The sequence below is a fragment of the Hyperolius riggenbachi genome, chromosome 12, assembly GCF_040937935.1.
Source record: "Hyperolius riggenbachi isolate aHypRig1 chromosome 12, aHypRig1.pri, whole genome shotgun sequence".
Taxonomy (NCBI): Eukaryota; Metazoa; Chordata; class Amphibia; order Anura; family Hyperoliidae; genus Hyperolius; species Hyperolius riggenbachi.
Genome location: NC_090657.1, coordinates 97,686,212 through 97,708,395, shown reverse-complemented (window position 1 = coordinate 97,708,395; position 22,184 = coordinate 97,686,212). Strand labels below are relative to the sequence as shown.

Below are 22,184 nucleotides of genomic sequence, written 5' to 3'. Positions count from 1 at the left end.
GGCGCTCACGCAATATGCAGCGGCCTGTCTTTGGGAGCACTTAGATTCCTGAAGCCTTTCTTCAGCAGCGGAGAGAGGAGTATTTGATCAAATTACCATAGTTGAATGCTGCTACCGGGGAGCCATCGCTGGAACGCGGGGGGCCGTGAGAGGAACGGGAAGGCTCTATAGGACCCAGAGCCTTCCCTCTCCTTAGGTAAAGTATCTGGATTATTTTTTTTGTTACATTGATTTCCACTCACTTTAACCCCACAGGCTTTTTTACACTGCCAAGAGCCATTGGGGTTGAATCACGATCACTAAAGCTCCCCTTACTGCATGCTTAGCCTGCCTTATCGAGCTCCACTCGTCCTGCCCTGAGCCCCTGCGGGTCCAATCACTTTAAAGGACATTATCCTCACACTTTGGTAGGCCCAATAGGCTGCCTGTCAAGTGACAGGCAGCCCATTGGGCCAATCAAAGTGCGGGCATAATGTCCTTTAGGGCCTGTATACACAGATGCGCTTGCGCTTTTCAAATCGCATGCGCTTTTTAATCACAAGGTCTTTTGAAAAATAATGAAAATCGTGGAGACCTATACACACTGCTGCGATGCGCTTTTCCTATTCTCATGAAGGCTTGCGATTTAAAAATCGCATGCGATTTTAAAAGCGCAGCAGTGTGTACAGGCCCTCAAAGTAATTGGACCTGCAGGGGCTCAGAGCAGGACGAGTGGAGCTCTCGTCATTGCCAATTAGCAGGCATATGTTCGTAGCGCTCGCTATGCTACTCTGATAAGGCACGGTAAGCGTGCAGTAAGGGGAGCTATAGTGAACCAACCCCATTGTTACATTTCAGCGGTCCTCCCATTTATTTGGCCCTTACTTTATCACTGCTTCCTAAATAAACTATATCTTGTTTTTGTTTTTTTCCTTTTAAAGTAATATCAGTTGGCTGGCCATTCTGCTGATCCTCAGCCTCTAATACTTTTAGCCATAGACCCTGACCAGTGCAGCAATGCAGCACATCAGGCGTTTGACATTTTTTTGTAAAATCTGACAAGATTAGCTGCATGCTCGTTTCTACTGTGATTCAGACACTTCTGCAGCCAAATAGATCAGCAGTGCAACAGGTATGGTTTAAAAGGAAATTAATATGGTAGCCTCTATATTCTTCTCGCTTCAGTTATCCTTTAAGGCTGCACCACCCACACACACATGAGTAGGACAGCAGGGTTGTTGCCAATATGGTGGATTAACCCCTTCTATCTGGGTTCCTCTTGGACTGTGTCGATGCTTGCGCTGCATTTTTTTTTCTGCCTTTGCTTTGAACGCATGTGGTTTAACCCACCTCCGAAAATTTTTGCTGAACTTGATTAACCTATCTAATATACAGAATGAAAAAATGCTTAGTCTAACACAGATCTTGAGTATCGTACAGGTCATGTGACATGCCTGAAAACAGACGGGTTCTTCATTTTTCTTCTTCTTCCCCACACATCTAGCTCCAGACGGTTTCTCTGTGACCCAGAGTAAACTCTTACAGAGTGAACTGTGGCAGGAGGACAAAAAAAAAAAGCCCTGTACTCATAAACAGCCTGAGTTCATCTGTCTGTGGTCACATGAGAAGCTCCCCCTTCCCTCTGTTCCCAATGAAAAAAAAAAGCAAGACACAGATGGTAAAAGAATAGAACAATGTTTAATGTTCCCCAACTGCAAGTCCTGTGCGCAGACATTCCCAGCACACTGCACGGCCAGGCACAGATAGGGTTAATACTATACAAAACATTCACCCCTCACATAGGGGTTCATAGCACCACTGCTAAGCATTAATACAGCAAACCCCCTGTTTTCGAATGACTTGCATGTAAAAACCATTACGGGTTGTAGGGCAGTTATCGCAGATTAATACAAAGAATGAAGGTAATACTAAAATCAGACATAATATTTATATAAAAAAATAAATAGCCTTACAAATGTGTAACATGTACATATTAACATTGGAGTTTTGACCTAATACCCATCTAAGGGGCCTAATCTGCTTAATGGTGCATAACAGACCAGTCAAAGAAAGGTAAAGATAAACATCCTTAAGTAACATCATCAACAAAAACAATCCATAGTCTGGCTATAGCAGGTCACAGCTGCGGGAACTCTTATATCTGTCATGGCAACAGGTAACCCGGGCTTGTTCCTCTTTAGTGCTTGTGGGTATGCTGAGGAGGTACTTGATCATGCACTGAAAGCAAAACTATTTACAAAAAAGCTGAGGTAGTAATACTGATGTGACAAAAATATACTCCGTGCTGTACAAAAAATGTACACCAGTCAAAATACCCACATGCAGAAGAAGAGCCTAAAGGAAAATGCTACAGTTAATGAACAGATACCAAATAATTTTCATATGGATTAGAGACCTTCTGATGGACACTGCTATTTGCAAAGATTCCAGTCACAGGAAACCTTTCCTCAAAACGCAACAGAGGTAAGGAGAGAACTGCAGTATGATAGAAACCGGTTTACGCAGTACCAGCCAGTGTACACAACACCTGAGTGTTACATTTAACTTTCACGCAGTGCACAGTATGTCCATTGCTGTACAGATGCCAGTCATTCAATGGAATGGCAATGCATCTGCTGCCCTCTAACAAAGCATAGAGCGCTACGTTGTGCTTCCACTGTGGAAGTAAGAATGGCCACATAAAAACAATGGGCTGGACTATCGACTGTGCGTTGCGTTTTGTGCACTGGTACAGACACTGTGTAAACTGGTCCTAATGCTAGCTATACACAGTTGATATCACAAATCAGTCACTCCCTGACTGCCTTCAATATCATTACAGCCCATACTAGTGCTGTATCACTTAACGCATTTGAAAGACACATGGCGTCAATATCCCACCACCCCCTTTCCTGGTTTCCAAAATTTGCCATGCTCGATCATGTTTTTGATCAATAAACTGTCTGAAATGGATTGGAAATGTATTGATCAAGCAAAGTGAGAGATGTGATCAACATGATCAACCAGACCAATCAACCCTGTGTCGTTTAACACTGTTTTCGGTTGCAAAGGATATCCAAGACGATTAATAAAATCTAGCTTCACTGACCTGGGGCTTCTTCCAGCCCCTAGAGGTCACGTGTGTCCCTCACCACAGCTCCGGTCTTCTCCTAGTCCCACTGGCAGCTTCTGAAGTATCGCCAACCCCCAATGGGTTAGCGTCTTCTGAGCATGCACGAGGTGTGCACCCACATCACTGGGAGCGTAAATGCGCCTAGCCTACCTAGCCCTTCTGTGCAGACGCACTAAGCTCCTGATGACGCGGGCGTGTCTGCCTGTGCAGAAGTCGGGTCAGCAATACTTCAGAGGTTGCCAGCAGGACCCGGGAGAAGACCGGAGCTGTGGCGCAGGACACGTGACTTCTAGGGGCTGGAGGAAGCTCCAGGAAAGTAATGCTAGATTTTAATAATCTCCTGGGATATCCTTTAAGTTTGGATGTAGTGAAAGAGGAGAACAATAGCCATCACCAAAAGCATTAATTCTATACATATACTGTCAGACACACCCAGTGATGGGGAATGTAGTGTGGGCCCCAGCGCAACTTTAAACTCCACAACCTTTCTCTGCGTTTCATCTGATCGCATTAAAGACTGCTGTAAGGGTAGTGAAATATCAGTTGTACAACAGTGGTCTTTTTGCCACCTAACAGCAAATCATGCATTACTGTAGTCCTGGTATACAGATCACACATGATTTCCACTTTCTCGTCACCCTTACAGATCCAAGGAACAACAGGTACATAGGCCAGAATATAAAAACAAACAATACAGGGCTAGGGGTGTGAGGCTCTTGCTGTACAGGTACCTACTCAGGAAGCTGAAGCAGCAACTAGCAAATCAAAACTTTAAGACACCACAATGTTATATTTAATATAATCAGCCGCTGTTGGTTGGCAGCTAGAGGTTTTTGATTTGCTTGCAGCAGCTTCCACATCTTGGGTGAGGGACATATACATGCCTAGGGAAATCTCCGCTTATTCCTACATAGGATAATTCCTGTCTTATTCCTACATAGGATTATCCCAGGAAAAAGTGTTTTCTAGAGGGTCTTTTCTTCTGATGACTTGAATGGTACCAAGGTTTCCAGGTTCTATCTGCTGAGATCCTACACATCACTGGTTTGTGAAAGTAGTTGAACCCAAACTGAGAAGGTCTTTTGTGGGATGCTGACAATTCCTTTGGTGATGAATATAAAATACTGACTGTAACAGAATCCAATCTTCTCAATACCTTAAACTATTCACTTGTTGCACATAGATTGAGCTTAAGAGTCCAGGTCCACCCACAGCTAAGAATGTCCACAGCTTCATCCGTTTATGTATAAAATAACATAAAACTGCCATATAAAAATGTCCATATGTACAAAAAATACAAAAGAAAAAAAATATATAAAAGTGTCCAGTGCACAGAAATAAATAAAAGCTTCCATGATGCTCAATTGGCTGTGACACGAGACTTCATCCAATCCAACCCAGCGGGCAGCCTTTATGGGAGAGGGAAAAACAAAAACATGATTATTCAGTAATATCATCAGAGGACAATGACAGCACAAGAGGAAAACGCAGCTGTTCAAGAGTTTCACAACAATCCGAAATTACATAAGCAAAGTGCTACCGAGTAAACTTTAAATGTAAAAAGACAAGTGTCACACTGAGAAAGAATTTTCCACTTCAGCATCTCCCCGATGTTGCAATAACTTTGTAATAACAGGGAAATTAAACAGAGTTTGACAGGTTTTTCTACCTTCTGAGGTCAGCTGGAATCCTTCATAGGCTCTTTGAAAGTGTCTATATATAAAAATTTTCTGTCTGAAACCCCTATTGTGGCCATAAGAGAAATATCCCAGACTTTCCAGATATCGGTGAGAATACAATAGATTTTTCTTTTATAAATTCATTTTGAATTCAGACCGTGGAACTATTACAAATAGCAGGTCTGTTCTCATTCAACATCAGTGTGGGCTAAATATTAGAACTCTCCCCAGTTATACCAAGAATAGACTGGTGAGGAGGGGACCAAAATTTAATAAAAAGGTGAAAGATCTGTTTAAAATTAGTTGTCAAGAACCCAATATTGAGACGCAAGAGGCTCTTCCCATTCCAGTAGGACCATTAAAATCAGTGAACACGAAAGAGTCGGTTGGAGGAAAGAGATCCTGAAGCACCCAGATCCAATTTAGATTATCTAAATCTAGATAGCTTTTTTTTCTGACCTACACTGGTTCTGCATCGCAGCCCTTGATGTGTTAGCAGTCTTTATTCAACCTAACTACAGACATTAGGGCCTCAATGCACAGCAGCTAAAGGAACTTACGTGCTAAAAATAAAAAAAAGAAATTAACGAGAAACGATTGCGTCTATCTCATCATGTCACATGCCACCTCGGATGTCCTTTAACAGCTGAGGCATGAGAAAGTTGTATTAGCTATCTTTCTGCAGCAGAGGATGACATACCTGCTTTGAGATTAAGAAAACACAAATTCTCTATAGTTATCTTTGGCAGTCACGTTTCAGCTTTACCTGTTTAGGCAGACTGAATAAGTGGGTAGGGCAGTCACTGACACCCAGTATGCAGTACAATTATCCATTCTGTCTGTGTGCATAGACTTTGCATAACTACTCTACTACTATCAGACTGCTGTGCATACTCCTGTACGGAGCTGTCACAGTCACCTTATAGTTCCATCACCTCTCCTGTCACACAGCAAAAGCCCCTCAAAGGGGTGCTTGTCATCCTACATTTATGTGTAATTTAAAATGGCCTCATCTACCAGATAATGAGGTATAAGTAACTATTAAACAACATTCAAATATATAAGTATATTGACAGAGGCACTCGGCCACGCTACAGACAACTACTAGTTCTTTTTCTCCATTTGACTGCCTGATGAAGCGGGACTTTTGCCGGTGAAACGCGTTGCACACTGGAGCTACAATGAAATGTTGTTTTATTAATGAAAACTGTTTTTAGGCCTCTGTTCAAATCTTTGCATCTATATAAGTATATTGAATTGTATACCTTTCATTTTTTTTCCCATTGCTTCTACTGAGCAATTTCTTCATCCCTAATGAGTGGAGGAGACGCCAAGGCAGTTATGAATTACAGGCCCAGTTTATGTGGACTAATGAGAGGTATATAAAGGCTGCCATCTTTAGTTCCTATTAAACAATATCAGTTGCCTGGGTTTCCTTCTAAACTTTCATGCACTAGTAGTGTCTGAATCACACACCAGAAACAAGCATGTGGCAAATGCCGTCAGACATTTGATCTGCATACTTGTCCACGGTCTCCAGTTAAAAGTATTAGAGGCAGAGGATCTGCAGGACAGCCAGGCAATATACATACAAGGAAAAACATGGCAGCCTCCTCATTCCTCTCACTTCAAGTGTCCTTTAAGGGTCATACAGATCACATACAAAAGCACGCTGCAATTGTGCTTTCTTCAATTACCAGTGCCACGATTGCGCCATGATCCGTCAGGTGTTTTAATGCGCAGCCGTATTAGGGAAAAAAAAAAAAAAATTTGACAGGCGATTGCGATTTGATTAAAAACAAATTGTGGTAGTGGAAAAACAGCACTGCCCCATTGACATGACTAGTATTTCACAAAAGAGTGTTTTATATACTTTAAAACGTGCCAGTTAATTGCCCATGTAAACTGAGCTTTACTTCAGCCAACAGTCTAGCTACCTGTCATTATACAGGTGTTTATTTTTATTTCAGGTTTGCTTTAAACAAGTAACTTATAAGAGGATTAATTTTATGTGTTTTGCTAAAGTTAAATATAACATAGAACTGAGTCCCATTTTTAATTTCAGTTTACAGACTGCATTTTAAGATTTAACTTTAAATAGCAGCCGTGACAAACCTGCCTTGTTCAGCTGAAATACAAAAAGAAGTAGCGACTTTTTGAATGTTCCAGCACTAAAACCTTATCACAAGCCTTTTCGCACTCAGATTAAAAACTCTTGTGGCTTTTTTTTTTACTTTTCAGGAATCCACCTGAATTTGACAAACTGTTCAACAAGCACATTTGCATAAATAACTCTAGCTTTTTAACACTTGTGGTACTTTAAAACAGACTGAGACCTAAGACTATTTCTTTGTAGGTATAGTATATGTACCTATGTTTATCGCATGTCTCATCAGGTGTGCTTTATGTACCTGGCTAAAGGAGAGCATTGCCCTTTAACTGACTGTAAGGAAGAGTGGGGGAAAGAGAGTTGAATTTACCTGGGGCTTCCAACGGTCCCCCCAGATGTCCTGTGCATGCGCAGGGACATAACGATCCTCCAGTCCCCGCCACCAGTTCAGTACCGTGATTTCCGACTTTAAAGTCACAAACCATTGCGCCTGCGCAGGTGCCTCCTCGCTCCCGGTGTGGTCAGTACGGTCTGTACAGTGTGCTACCGCTTGGTACCGTCTGCGCACCTGCTTCCTCGCTCCCGCACCTTCAGTGCGAGCGAGGACGCAGCTGCGCAAGCGCAGTGGTTTGGGACTTTAAAGTCAGAAATCCCATAATTGAGCCGGCAGCAGGGGCCGGAGGATGGTTATGTCCTGGCACAGGCACAGAATGTCTGCAGGGGACCGTTAGAGGCCCCAGGTAAGTTCAACTCTTCTTCAACCCCCCCCGCTTACAGTCCTCCTTTAAGGACGTCATGAAATCTACGCCGCTGCAGGTCACTCGCTCTGCCGTCTCTCTAAACAGCAGAGCCCTGTGAGCTGGCTAGGAGCAGATTTCATTGTCTCCTGACCCTGTCTGACAATGTAAGCAATGAAAGTGGCGCCTGACGAGCTCATAGGACTCTGCCGTCATAAACACAGCAGTGTGGGTGGCCTGAGGTTCCCGGTGTGGACGGCAGTTACGTGCTGTGTTTCAACTGTATTCCGCCATTTCTGGTACTAGCGGTCTCTGGTCCTTAACCTCCTTGGCGGTAACCCCTGCTGGGCCGATTTACATATTTTTTTCTTTGCTACACGCAGCTAGCACTTTACTAGCTGCGTGTGCATAACGATCGCCGCTGCTACCCGCCGATTCGCTGCTATCCACCGCGCCGCCCCCCCCCCCCCCGCCCAAACCCCTTACGCTGCCTGGCCAATCAGCACTGAGGGGTATTTCTGAACACCCGCTGACGTCACGACGCTGGTGCCGTCATCGCGATTGTCGCCATGGCGACGGGGAAGACCATACAGGGAATCCCGTTCAGAACGGGATTCCCTGCAGGGTAAAAGCGCCCGCGGCGATCGGAGGGGTGGGAGGGATATCGAAGGGAGGGGGGAAGCATGTAGCTAGCGCTAGCTACATGCTTTAAAAAAAAAAAAAAAAAGTGCTGCGCTGCCCTCCTGGCGGATTTATTGTACCGCCAGGGAGGTTAAGGGGGCAGAGCCCGCTGGTACTTAAGTGATTAAACATACAGTTGACTTCACGTTATGATTTTTCTTTTGACATACCATGACATGAAGGAGAATGTTCCCAGATATATTTTTTAAAGTGCAGTATTTATTAAAGGCAGCACAAAAACAGCAAAGAGTCTTTGAGCAAGGTTACCTAAAGATCGTGGTCACCCATGGTGCATGGCTTAAGTGGCTGCAACTGTGGCGCTTTGAGTCCGCCAGGAGAAAAGCGCAATATAAATGCTCTGTGTCTTTTCTATCTTGTGATGCTCACTTGAAATAAGCTGTAAGGGAGTTTCAGGGTCACATTATTGATGCAGTCAAGCCTGAGAATGTTTAGTGATAAACTGGAGATTGCATCAGCCCTCAGCAACAAGTTGGCCGAGTTTTGTTTAGATAGTGGATGGCATTGGAAAACAGCCAGGTGTTTATTAGAAACAGTGCGCTGTACAATAGTGGAAAAATAATACAGGCTGCCAACAACACTTTCTCTATGAGATTACATGATGCGGGTCAGAGGGCTGGGAAAAGACAGATCTCTGTTCTCAGGAATAGCTGATGTGTGCTGGGAGAAGGAAGACAAGTGAACTACACATATTACAAATAAAAGCATTCATCAGCCATTACAGTGGGGAGACATACCCTTCTCCTGTGAGGGCACAGCATGCCTGAATATGCCAGGCTCTGTCTTTTATAGCACCAAGTGCCAGAGAGGAGGAGATCTCCGAAGCAGACATGGAATCCTTCACATCTTGTTTATTGGCAAAAATTAACACAGCAGCATTTTTCAAATCCTGTAGGGAAAAATCAAAACAAAACCATGTCAGATATACACTGAGGGGAATTTCACACTGGCGCAATGCGGTATTTTACCACAGCCTAACGCTAGGGCAATGAAAGTCTATGGGGCATATCGCACTACGCGGTGCGGTGAAAGTAGCTACTCTAATGCAAGCGGAAACCTACATTACAATGCAACCTCTGCAGCAGGAAGTCATGCAAGTCTATGGTGGCGTGAGTGTTTTAAAATGCCTGCCACAAGTTTTACACATTGCGGAAGCATATTTTAGCAATACACTTAATCGATTCGGCCACAGGAAGTGAGCGTCACTTCCTCATTGGCCTGCTGCCAGACGGGGATTACTGCGTACTAACACGCAATGTTCTCCCCAGGCTCTTTTAGCCGGGTGCTCCACCCGGCTAGTTTTGGTGAGCACCCGGCTGTCATCGGCTCAACTCCACCTCTGCTGTAAGCATAAATAAGCAGAGAAGCAGTGGCCCTGCATTCTTTCATCTCGCCCCACCCAGCTACTTTTTCATGCCACCCGGCTGGAAAAAATTTCTGGGGAGAACACTGAGTACTGTAATCCCCGGAGGCCGTTTTCGGTGGTGAGGCCCCCGGGCCGCACCTGCAGAAACCAGCTTCAAGCTTTGTACACACATAAGATCAATCGTCGGAAAATGATCGATCCCCAATGGTTATCGACAAGCGAATAACATCGTCATACATTTGAATTCAGTGACGGCACAATGATTGTCTCCTGAACGGGTCGTTACCAGAAGTGTGAAAGCCCAGATTCGCAAAAACATGAGTATTTTGAATGGGTCGATCATCACATGAATAAGAATTGCTGTCTTTTATTGTCGTTGGGACACCTCTTTTTTTAGATTATGGTCAGCTGACCTGTCATTTGTTGTTCGTTCCCAATGACCGTGGTCTAGCATGTGGGCAAAGCTTAACAGTGGCTGAACCGATTAGCCCATATCTTAGCTTTCTTTTGAGGAGGTCACTCTGCCACAGGCATGAAATAATTTTCTGATTTGGCCAAAAATACCCAATATAATGCAAATGTTACCTCATGTCTGTGATTGGCTTTATGCTAAGGCTGACCACACATGGCACAACCGTGCCAGCATTTTTCAGATATTGTAAGATTGTACCGCCTGATTGGATGGTGAGGGGGAACCATAAGACACAGAAAGCAGGTGGTAGGGTTGCTCAGAGAATCCATTCATATATTTGTTATATTTCCTAACCAGTGTAAAACATATAGTGTAATTGCAATCTGATTACTGTAGGCAGGACCTTCACATCCATTCCTTCTGGTTTTTCCTGTACAGGGTATAATTAGTTTTTCCCTATCTGCATTATACAGTATGTAAACTGAAAAAGAGTCCTTACCTCATGTGCCAGCATCTTGTAGAGCTCCTCACGCGTTTCTGGTAACCTCTCCCTGTCCGTGCTGTCAATCACCATGATGACAAACTGAGGAGAGGAACATCAGAATTAAAAAAAAAAGGTTTACATCCATATTCCCAGGCATTAAATCTGCATGCAAGCTAGACTTAACCTCTCACTGATTATCCATGGTTACTCTATGCATTGAGCTAACAAGTCCACTGGTGAGAGTGGAATACCTCATTTCTTGTATCAGATGCTGGATCTGGCCAGTCATTGCACCGCACCTGGGTGGAATACAGTTTACAGGTGCAAAACAAGCTGTGGACTGCTCATTTACTTAGTGTAACGATCGGTGTCAGCACACAGAGATCTGCAGTATCACCAAGAATACAGATATATACCTGATTATTGATGATCTGCAGAATCACCAATAATACAGATATAGTACTAACCTCTGGACACCTGTATATATCGTGAGTGTTTGGTGCAACAATATTTACTTTGAGTAATCCACCTGATGAGCAGGTGATCCTTGGCAGTGTGGGCAACACTGCTCTTAAGAGATGCATGAGAACCTTCCAGCAGCCTGAGATCTTCCAAGGGGTGGAGTCTCAGGCTGAAGGTAGGAAGGACCAGTGAGTGAGTGACACCTGAAGGTGGATGTCACTAGCTGATCTGGAGACTATCTCCTAAAGGAGAGAGATAGCTCTCGAGGTCGGGCAAGCCAGGTCGGCAACACACAGACAGACAAAGTACAAAGACAGAAGGCTGATTCGGTATCCAAAGAAGGCAGGGTTGGCAACAGAAGATCAGATATGTGTGGTACCGAATCAGCGCGCGGAGAGGTAGTCAGGAAAGCAATAGGTCATAACAGATAACAAACAATGCCTAGTCTTGGGTGTGAGGTCCGTGGTCTCTACACCCTGGAACTAGTCTCAAGTATAACACAATAATAACACAGTAGTAATCTGGCTCAGTGTGAATTCCCAGGTCCTCCTGGTTCAAACACACTGTTGGATCTGACTAAGGTCTGAGTGCTTCCACGTAGTGTTCGCAACGGCAGACAACTTGAGACTGGCCAGCAGTAACTATATATAGAGCAGCGCTCTCTGGCGCCACCCTTAAGTGATAGACCAATAGCCACTTGCTCTGAGGTCAGCTGACCAGCCTGATCAGCTGATTCCCCCTTGGCCATCATAAAAGTTCTGCCTCTCAGCGCACGCGCAAGTATTCCTGAATCTGTGTGAACTAACAGACCCAGCCACACCAGGCGCATGCTGCTGCGTACAAACCGCCGCACTGGACGCGGAACCAGCCGCCTTGCTATCAGTACACGCGGCGGCCTTTCCGCGTTCTCTCACAGTACCAGACACATGCTTCTGCGTGCAAACCGCCGTGCTGGACGCGGAATTAGCCGCCTTACTGTCAGCACACGCGGCGGCTTTTCCGCGTTCTTTCACACTTAGCATACAGGCAGAGGTGCAGCTACCTACATGTCGGTACACTATATATACACACACATATACAGAAAAGTCAGTCACCTACGCACAATGGAAGAACAGAAATTGTGCCTTACTTACTAATCCATATACATGAGTCATGCAGAAAGGAAAGGTTTTTTTTTTTTTTAGGGGGGGGGGGGGGGGGGGCGGCTATCTGTCACGTAAGGTATTCTTTCTGTGTAATTTAACTAGAATCTGTCAGGTTACAGAAAAACTGTAACTAGAAGTAGGCTCTGAATGGTTGTGTCCTCCTTGAACCCATCACTGCTGATGAGGACAGTAGTCTTGTTTGCAGTCGCACTCTGCTCTGTGTAGAAGCCTAGCCATAGTGCGCGTGGCTCCAGCTTCCTGTACAGGCCCAGCCAAACTCGTGTATGCGCAGTACTGCTGTGTTCCTACATGGAGGGGAATGCGGCCACGAGAACAGATCCAACAAGCTCTTGTCGGAAACGCTTGAAGGGTCTGTATGCAGCAGCAGTGTGCTCCAAGATGGATTAAGAAGCTTCTGGACCATTCAGAGGCTTTCCTCTATGTTTAATTTTTTTTTTGAATTCCAGGTTTCCTTTAATCTCCTCCCCCTGTGTGGTCAGATTACTGCAGAACACCAGTAACTGTTTGCTCAGCAGCATTACCAATCTCTCCAACCCATAGGTGAGGAGTATAATGTTGCTGCAAGGGATTGAAAACCTTGTAAAAACATATGACAAAAGCTTAAAAAAAGGAGGAGATTAGGTGAAGTAATCATACAATACAATAGGTCATATCCTATTAACTTTTCTCATGGGTTTTCTCCAAGAAGAAAATGTTTCATCTTATCTAAAATATAACTTTTCAGCATTGAGCAATTAAAAAAATAAAAAAAGTACTACAAAGTATATAAAAAAGGTAATAAACTTATTTTGAGAATTTTCTTGCATGGTGGGGGTTTCAAAAGTATTCATGATTTGTGGTATGCACATGCATATAAAGTTTAGTAACATCACTGTTTATCCCAATGTTGTGTTGAGCCTCCCTATCTTGTTTACATTAATGGAATTATAGTTGTTATGCGGTGTTGGTTCCCACTTTTGTGGTTATGCCAGTAATAAAGCGCAGGTTATATTTTCTTTATTTAGATTGCAGAATACAGACTAACCACATAGCTGGTTAAAAACAAAACATAACACAGAGGGGAAGCTAGCAGTCATGGTTGGGCACCCTGACCCTCTGGCACTCTCTAAACCAGTTGCTGTTTGCATACAATGCTTGGAAACTAAGGCCACAAACACAATACAAATAGCAACTTCTTAATGCTCAACTAAACATCTAATAATAACCTCGCATTACTCAATCTATCATTGCTAACATTTGATACAAATGCTCAGATTTTTGAGAGACTTCTTATGGGCAGAGCCAGGTTTCTGGAAAGGCCACAAAGGCCTGAGCCTTGGGCAGCTGCAGCCCAAGGGGGCACCTAGACATGAAATAGGCGTTGCTACATATAAAAAAGAAGGCTGCACATGGGAAGCAACACATGAAGGAAGCTGATGCACAAGAGAGTTGTAAATTAAAGATAGGGGCTGCAGTATATGGATGTTATGCATGGAAAAGGGGGCTGCAGTATATGGATGTTATGCATGGAAAAGGACATGGAATAGGAGGGGCACTGCTTCAATCACAAGGGGAACCCCAACATACTTGGCCTAGGGCAGTGATGGCTAACCTTGGCACTCCAGCTGTGACAAAACTGCAAATCCCATCATGCCTCTGCCACCCCGAGTGATGCTTAGAGCTGTCAGAGTATTGCAATGCCTCATGGGACTTGTAGTTCCACCACAGCTGGAGTGCCAAGGTTAGCCATCACTGGCCTAGGGGCAGAAAAAGTATAAATCTGGCCTTGCTTATGGGGATGGTCATCTTACTAAGCATGTAGCAGAACTAGTAAAGAACTTTGCAATGACCTTCTGAAGTTTAATTTACAAAAGTAATGACTAAAGTACCGTAGCTAAGAACAGTTAGGGCTCGTTAACACTGCAGGCGGTTTCAGCTTTTTTCACCCGCGTGCGCTTTTTAAAAACGCCCCCCAACTGCGTGGACAATTAATGTCCATGAGAAGGTTCATATCAGCGCGGGTCGTGCGCTGTGCGGGTAGCAAAGCGGTGCGTGGACCATTTTCAGGACGATTCCGCCTCAATGGAAGGTATAGGAAAAATGCAAACCGCTCACAAAATCACTTTGTGCAGCGATTGCGTTTTTTTAAGAATAAATACATTGTATTTATTATTTTCCGGGTCAAAGAGTTCACTTCCTGACTTGCGTCAAGGAGTGAATTAAAAAAACTGCTCGTGAAAAACGCATAGCACAAAAACGAATCGCCGACCTAAGCACCGGGAATAGAAAAAAAAAATGCGTCAAAAAACGCCCAACACTAACGCCCACACGAATGGAACGCAATGTGAACAAGGCCTTACTCTGTTTACTTTGTCATGTTGTAATTTCCAGTAGAGTTTCTCTATATAGTATGAATTATCCACTGATGTGTACAGGTTAAAAACTAGAGTTATGGAGTAGTGATGGTCTTGTCTAGGAGAGCCCATGGAGAAGCATGCGGTCAGTTTGGTGATAGATAAAAGCCTCTGATTTGCTAGTTATGATCATGTGCTAAAGTAGGATATGATCACAGCAAATCAGAACTTTGCAAATCTATCAGCAGATCAAACAAATCTCATGCTTCTCCATGATTTCTCCTAGAGGTGACCATCACTATTCTGGAGGTCCTTACCTCTGTGTTGGAGTAGTAAGTGTTCCATGTAGCTCGAAGGGTCTCCTGTCCTCCAATATCCCACATTAGGAAGTGAGTGTTCCGTAGCACAATCTCTTCAACATTGCTGCCAATAGTTGGTGCTGTGTGCACAACCTCATCCATCAGGCTGCAGGGGAACAAATACTAAGTGTTAAACTAAAAATGGTGCTAAAAACACGTTTTGTGACCAGTTATTAAAAAATGACAATATTTCAAAGCAGATTTCCATAACAAAATCATGGTGGTCCCCATCTAAAATACACAAGCCAAATGCCTTTTCTTTGCATCACTCCTTAAGTGCTTGTATGTACAGTAAAAGGAGGCTTATTACACTAAGGATTTCATTGCTTTTCATACTCTCTTTTGTTGTTGTTTTGCCAGATCTGAGCCAACTCAAAAACAGAAATCTCAATGGATCCTATGTTAAGCATGAGATCCTTTCATGTCTGTCCTTTACCTGCTGGATCAGCGCCAATAAATAGGACACAATTTGAATGCAAAGTCCGAACCAGCATGATAATGTTTCAGCGAGGATGTGTCCTCAGATTGTATTCTATGGAAAGCATCCATCCAGATGGCGTGTGAATGCCGCAGGAGCAGCACCGTGTATCTGCTGCTCCTGCTGTCTGGCTGGTAAACCAAGTCTACCTGTACGATGCTTCTCAGTAGATAATCTAGTGTGTGTACAGCTGCCCAACCAAGGGCATTGTCCTTTCCCTCTCCCCGCCTGCTCCATCAGCCCTCCACAGCAATAGAATGTGCCGCTAGCCTGCAGGCTAGTGACTTGTTTTTACATAGCTCAGCACAAACTGTCGCCTGAGGTATCCAGTTCCACTCTCGCCTTGCAACGCTTGGTCCCCGATTCGAATCCCAGCCAGGGTGCTAGCTGCATGGAGTTTGTATGTTCTCCTCGTGTCTATGTGGGTTTCCTCTGGACAAGCCGGTTTCCTCCCACATTCCAAAAACATACAGATAAGTTAATTGGCTCCTCTCTAAATTGGCTATGATACATGCAGTACACGATACATACATAGACATATGTCTATGGTAGAGATTGGATTGTGAGCCCCTCTGAGGGACAGTTAAGTGACGAGACTATATACTCTATACAGCGCTGCGGAAGATGTGGGCGCTATATAAATACTAAGCAATAATAATTTAAAAAAACATTGGTTCGCTTGGGACAACTTATTGTGAGAACAATCAGAGGCGTAGCTAGGGTTTCCAGCGCCCGGGGACAAAGACTATTAATGCGCCCTGTAAGGTCAAAAAAGGGGCGTCGGCATGGTAATGGGTGGGGCCAAATATACATGACCTTAGCAGTGGTGTAAAAGGTCTGGCAGGGAAGTTTGAGCTCTGCCATAGTGTTTCCCCCCAAAATACATGTAATCTGACAGCATTTCACCAAAAATACGTGTAATTTGGCAGAGGTTCCTCCAAAATACAGATATTTGACAATGGTTGCCCCAAAATAGACACAATCTGGCAGCAGTGGTTCCCCCAACATACATATAATCTGGCAGCTGTTCCCCAAAATACACTTAATCTGGCAGCAGCGGTTCCCCAAAAATACAGTTAATCTGGCAGCAGTTTCCCCAAAATAGGTGCCCCCAGTATAGGTAACCAGGTCTATAGGTGTCCCCAGTGGTAGTAACCAGGTAAATAAATAAAAAAAAAAACACAGGTCACAGCTGGGCGCCCCTAGGGACCCAGCGCCCGGGGGCACTTGTCCTACCCCGCCCACCCCTAGCTACGCCCCTGAGAACAATATTGCCTGCTGGGAGGTGAAAAACTATTTTTATTCATCAGCAAGGAAAGTTGCATGAAGTAGGCTCATTAGCACAAACTAATAAAATGATTTACATTAGGCTTGTTCCGGCTAAGAGCACTGCTCATCCTGGGCCACGTCATATGTAAATTTGTATTGTATGGAGTTTTTAAAAATACTCCTCTGTTGTCACAAGAAAAGCGCTGCTGGCATTGGTGAAGGAAATGCTCCATTTATCATGTGAACTTACAATATTGTCAGCAGTTACTATAGTCTAGTGTTCCAAGTGCTACTGAATAGCAGGGCCACATGAAGACTATATAGGTTCAAAGTGGCATAAGATTACAGCCCTGAGGAATTAGAGGCACCATGATGTTCAGTCTACTTGTTTCTCACATACTGATCAATAGCCATATGCTAACTAGTCAAGTCTCTGTCACTTCCTTTATCCCCCCAAGGCCATCTGCTAGGGGTGGGCTGTTAATACTCACAATTGGTACAAGATGGTGGTCTTCCCAGCATTGTCCAGGCCTACAATGATTACCTTGTGCTCTGTAGAACAAAAACAAATGGGGTGTGGTTATTCTCAGTTTCCATAACTACAGAATAGACAGGAAATCACTATAAAATCATCAAGGAAATGTGGTATGTGCTTCTATTTTTTTGAAGTGGCAAATTTCAGCCTTAGAATTAGTTTGATCTTACCACACTGTTCAGATCCTCACACACAGGATGAGAAGCATTAATCCGTCTGGAAATTTAATGTGCATAGACTACACCATTCCCAGGACTGCTGAGAATCCACTCAGGTGTAAGAGAATTGCCCATACCTGATTATAATAGCTAGCAATGCAGCAAATTCCGTTAGCACAGGTAGGGGACAGAGCAATAACAGGCACTTTATAAGGGAACCCAAGGTGAGAGTCATTAGGAGGCTGACATCTTGATTTCCTTTTAAACAATGCATATTGCCTGGCTGCTCTGCTGTTCCGCTGCTGCTAATACCTTTAGCCACATACCCTGAACAAGCATGCAGATCAGATGTGTCTGACAAGATTAGCTGCATGTTTGTTTCAGGTATGTGATCCAAACACTACTGACCAGAAAGATCAGCAGGCCTGCCAGGCAACTGGTATTGTTTATAAGGAAATAAATATGGCAGCCTCCAAATAAATCGTATATTTCCATTGCCCCAAATCATCCTAAGGCCCGGTTCACATTAGCGTTGAGCGGAACGGAAGCGGAACGTATACCAGTGGTTATAACTCTAACCTGCGTCGTATCAGATCATAGAGAGGACTGCTTAAAGGTTAATGAATTAGCAGCGGTTTGACTTCAGTCACATGCACATGGTGGAACAAGTTCAGGCAGTTTTTTTACTGAAATAGTAGTAAGGCAGCAAAATTGTTTTCCACAGGTGGGGCATCAGTGACTGCATAACTATGTACTGTATCAAGCAGCAGATCGCTAGCGAAGCAACGCTAAGACCGATTCTTGATCTGATTTCTGCTGAAAAGTGATTGACCTTGAATGGGGCCATATCAATCACTTATACTTGATTTGAGACTGCTTGCAAAAACAGACCATTATTGACCTGTGAAGACAAAAAACAGGGACAGGTGTAGTATGTATTGGTATCGGGAGAAAGTGTAGCGTCAGTAGAGTAATACTCACAAACCAGGGTTACCCCTTAGGCAACCACTGTAAAGGCAGGTGGGGAGAACAAGCCTGTCCCCACTCAGGATTAAAAAGTCAATCTCTGTAGATGGGAAGAAATGTGCAGAATTTCCACACTTTCCGCCAAGGGTGGACAAATACAATATCGGAGCAAACAGAGGCGCCAAAAGGATAAACAGATATAAAATTCTTAAAACAAGGAAGTGGCGGGGGTGGGCCCTTTTCCACTCCAAAGGAAGACAAATAGGACCGTGTTAAGGTAAGGTACACCAGATTTATTTATACACTCAACATTAGTTGCAACGCGTTTCACAGGCGTGACACCGCTTCATAAGGCAGTGAGACAGGAGTATAAAGCTAAAAGCATACAAGTCTATGCTGAGCACCTCAGCATACATTTGGATGCTTCTGGATGCTGAGCACCTCAGCATAGACTTGGATGCTTCTGGATGCTGAGTACCTCAGCATAGACTTGGATGCTTCTGGATGCTGAGTACCTCAGCATAGACTTGGATGCTTCTGGATGCTGAGTACCTCAGCATAGACTTGGATGCTTCTGGATGCTGAGCACCTCAGCATAGACTTGGATGCTTCTGGATGCTGAGCACCTCAGCATAGACTTGGATGCTTCTGGATGCTGAGCACCTCAGCATAGACTTGGATGCTTCTGGATGCTGAACACCTCAGCATAGACTTGGATGCTTCTGGATGCTGAACACCTCAGCATAGACTTGGATGCTTCTGGATGCTGAGTACCTCAGCATAGACTTGGATGCTTCTGGATGCTGAGTACCTCAGCATAGACTTGGATGCTTCTGGATGCTGAACACCTCAGCATAGACTTGGATGCTTCTGGATGCTGAGCACCTCAGCATAGACTTGGATGCTTCTGGATGCTGAGCACCTCAGCATAGACTTGGATGCTTCTGGATGCTGAGCACCTCAGCATAGACTTGGATGCTTCTAGCTTTATACTCCTGTGGAGTGTATAAATAAATCTTGTGTTATACCTTAACACGGTCCTAGTTGTCATCCTTTGAAGTGGAAAAGGGCCCACCCCCCGCCACTTCCATGTTTTAAGAATTGTACATCTTTTTATCCTTTTTGCACCTCTGTTTACTCCGATATAATACATTATTGACATGTGTATGGTCTACTGTATTCTCCAATTGTTTTGCAATCCTAGCCATGGTCTGATATCACCCAGGCAAGCGTTGGCAACCTGTCCAACTTATTTTTAATACATGCAGCACAGTTCTGCCTGGTCATTCAGGCAACAATTATAAAGGTCATTATGTTTTGACTTCTCATTGCATTGACATGTATGTAATGTAGGATAGTAGCTAACAGCTCTGTCATCCAATATATACTACCTACAGATATTGATTCAGAAAAGGGGGTAAACAGATGAAATAGTTAAAGGCCTTTCTAAAGACACAGGCAAAGCTAGCTTTCCTCCTCCCCTTCGGGTCTCAAGCTGAAAAGTCATACAGATGTGGAGAGAAAGGAATGCAAGCTATGTCTGAACTGTGAAAACATTCTGGCCTGGGAGAGAAACTTGTAAAGAGTAGAGGACTGTACTGCCACCCCCTACCCAACTATTCAGAAAAACATCAGGGTCTGAAACCCATTCAATTGCCAATGTGCAGGGATAATAGCCTGCAGCTAGAGAACAGGCTCGGTACACAAGAGGGGGAGAGGGAAGGCCTGAGAGCAAATACAAGCACATAAAGAAGAGTAATGAGAGTGAGGACCACAATGCTATCAAGGCACTAAACAGGGGTGATGAGAAATACAGCCTCAAAAAAGCCATCTCAGCTAGCAGACCTCCTCACTATGCCCTCTGACCCTCAGTGCCAGAGGCAGTCAATATGTATGTGGGCTTCCACTATACAACTATAAATGACAGAATATGTGCCAGCCATAGGATGAGACTTGTTGAGCTAAATGCTCAGCAATGTTCTACAAAGCTCCATGGAAGATACAAGTAAGTGAAGAGATGCCCTTGGAAGCCAGTAAGCCACCCAGATATAGGGGGGGGGGGGGGGGGGGTCACCTATGCTGAAAAACATCAGCTTTTTGTCAAAAAAGTATCGGCTTACATTTAGTTTTTGGCTGCTAAAGCCAAATAAACTCTTGTTTTTAATCACTTACATTGCTTGATCCAATAAAACTGTAAATCAAAAAAATTATTTCAATCCACTAGGCCTCTGCTGACAGATTCTATCAATATTTAAATCTGACCCAGTCAGTATGGACAGCGCCTCTATAGGAACCGCTATAGTGTACCACTTCCATCCTTGTCCACCTCACTTCACAAAGAACGAGTACATGGGATTTACGTTCAACTTCTTAAACCAGGCTTTCTCAACCAGGGTTCCCTGGAACCCCAGGGTTCCTTGAGTACTCTGCAGGGGTTCCTTGCCATTTTCCCCCATCGTGGGGGAAGTATAATAGAGCACACTATAATAGGTAGTACTGTAACAAGAAGCACTAAATTGGGACATCAGGAGATGGTATAATGAGTGGCAGCGTAATGGGGTTAGTTAAATAAACAGCCACACATACTTTTAAAGACCATGCCTCCTGCAAAACAAATGCAGGGGTTCCTCGAGACCAAAACATTGTTTGCAGGGGTTCCTTGAGATCCAAAAGTTATTTGCAGGGTTCCTCCAGGGTAGAAAGGTTGAGAAAGGCTGTCTTAAACGAACAAGCATCAATAATTGTATCTATAGTTTCAGTATGCACATAGCTTACATAGCTCTAATCATTGATTAGAGGGATGTCAATCCTTTGCTGGATCAAACCACTATCAATACTGTATGGCTAGCTATAATATCCATAATAGTAATTACTAGACCCAGCATGAGACATTGTTCTTGGGAGCTAATCGATTAGCAGCCTTTGTGGAGTCAGGAGAAAAGACCTCTTTAAATCTTTGTAACTTTTCAGGGTGGGATTCCTTTACATATATCCATCACATCTAAAGTTTTGGTCCAGAGGAAGTAAATAAGTACTTCAAAATGAAATATAAATAATACAGATCCCTGAAATATAGGATATGTAGCTTTTCAGAACCCGACAGATAAAGCTTACAATATCCTACAGGTTTTTGACTGGCTAGAAAGGGTTAACTAAATCGGAAAGACAGAAGGCTGCCTGGATGCTATTGTTGTAGGATCTTGCCTGAGTTTACCAGAGCTGCTCGATGTCCTGTACGTGGGATACAGAAGCCGAACACTCACCTTTGTTGCCGAAAATGCTCATAAGTTTGGTAAACAGTTGTCCCATTTTTATCGTTTAGCGACGTAATCCTGCTCGGCTATTGATAGGAAGCTCTGTCTGCGGATCTGCCAGTCCCGACTTGGATGAGAAAGGACGGTGCTATATGATAAAATACAGCATTTAAGCGAGCGTGACGTCACCGTACGCCACTCCCATATGAGTTTTCCGGGGGAGTCCCATGACGTCAGTGCTGAGTAGAGAAAGAAGGTGTGGCCGTGCCCATTTACGGGCTGTACTAGCTACAGGCGGGGCTGCTGATGTCACTGCACAAGGCTGGAAAGTGAATTCTCTTCCTCTCTCAGTAGTTTCCGCTCGTGAATGACTCCTGTTTGTTGTTGGTAGAGAATGTCCTCTCCTGTCATACATTACCTAACATACCTGTTGCTCTCAACGTGACACCCATAACAAAACTTGGCATGCACAAGTGACAAATCGATTTCGGTCAACTTAAAGAGGAACTGTAGTGAAAAGAACATCATAACATTATAGTTTACAACAGCCTTTCTCAACCTTTTTACCCTGGAGGAACCCTGCAAATACATTTTGGATCTCAAGG

At 44.0% G+C, this 22,184-nt stretch overlaps 1 protein-coding gene across 1 annotated transcript; it reads right to left on the bottom strand.

Annotated features, from left to right (window-relative positions):
- Window positions 1–1,658: 1,658 nt before the first annotated feature.
- ARL5C (ADP ribosylation factor like GTPase 5C) lies at window positions 1,659–21,786 on the bottom strand. The gene is made up of 6 exons (XM_068262739.1): window positions 21,589–21,786; window positions 17,158–17,218; window positions 14,878–15,025; window positions 10,615–10,698; window positions 9,075–9,226; window positions 1,659–4,521 (listed from the first exon to the last, which is right to left on the bottom strand). Exons 1-6 carry the CDS (start codon window positions 21,632–21,634, stop codon window positions 4,473–4,475), a joined length of 540 nt encoding a protein of 179 aa, XP_068118840.1. The 5' UTR covers window positions 21,635–21,786; the 3' UTR covers window positions 1,659–4,472.
- Between the last annotated feature and the right edge of the window lie 398 nt (window positions 21,787–22,184).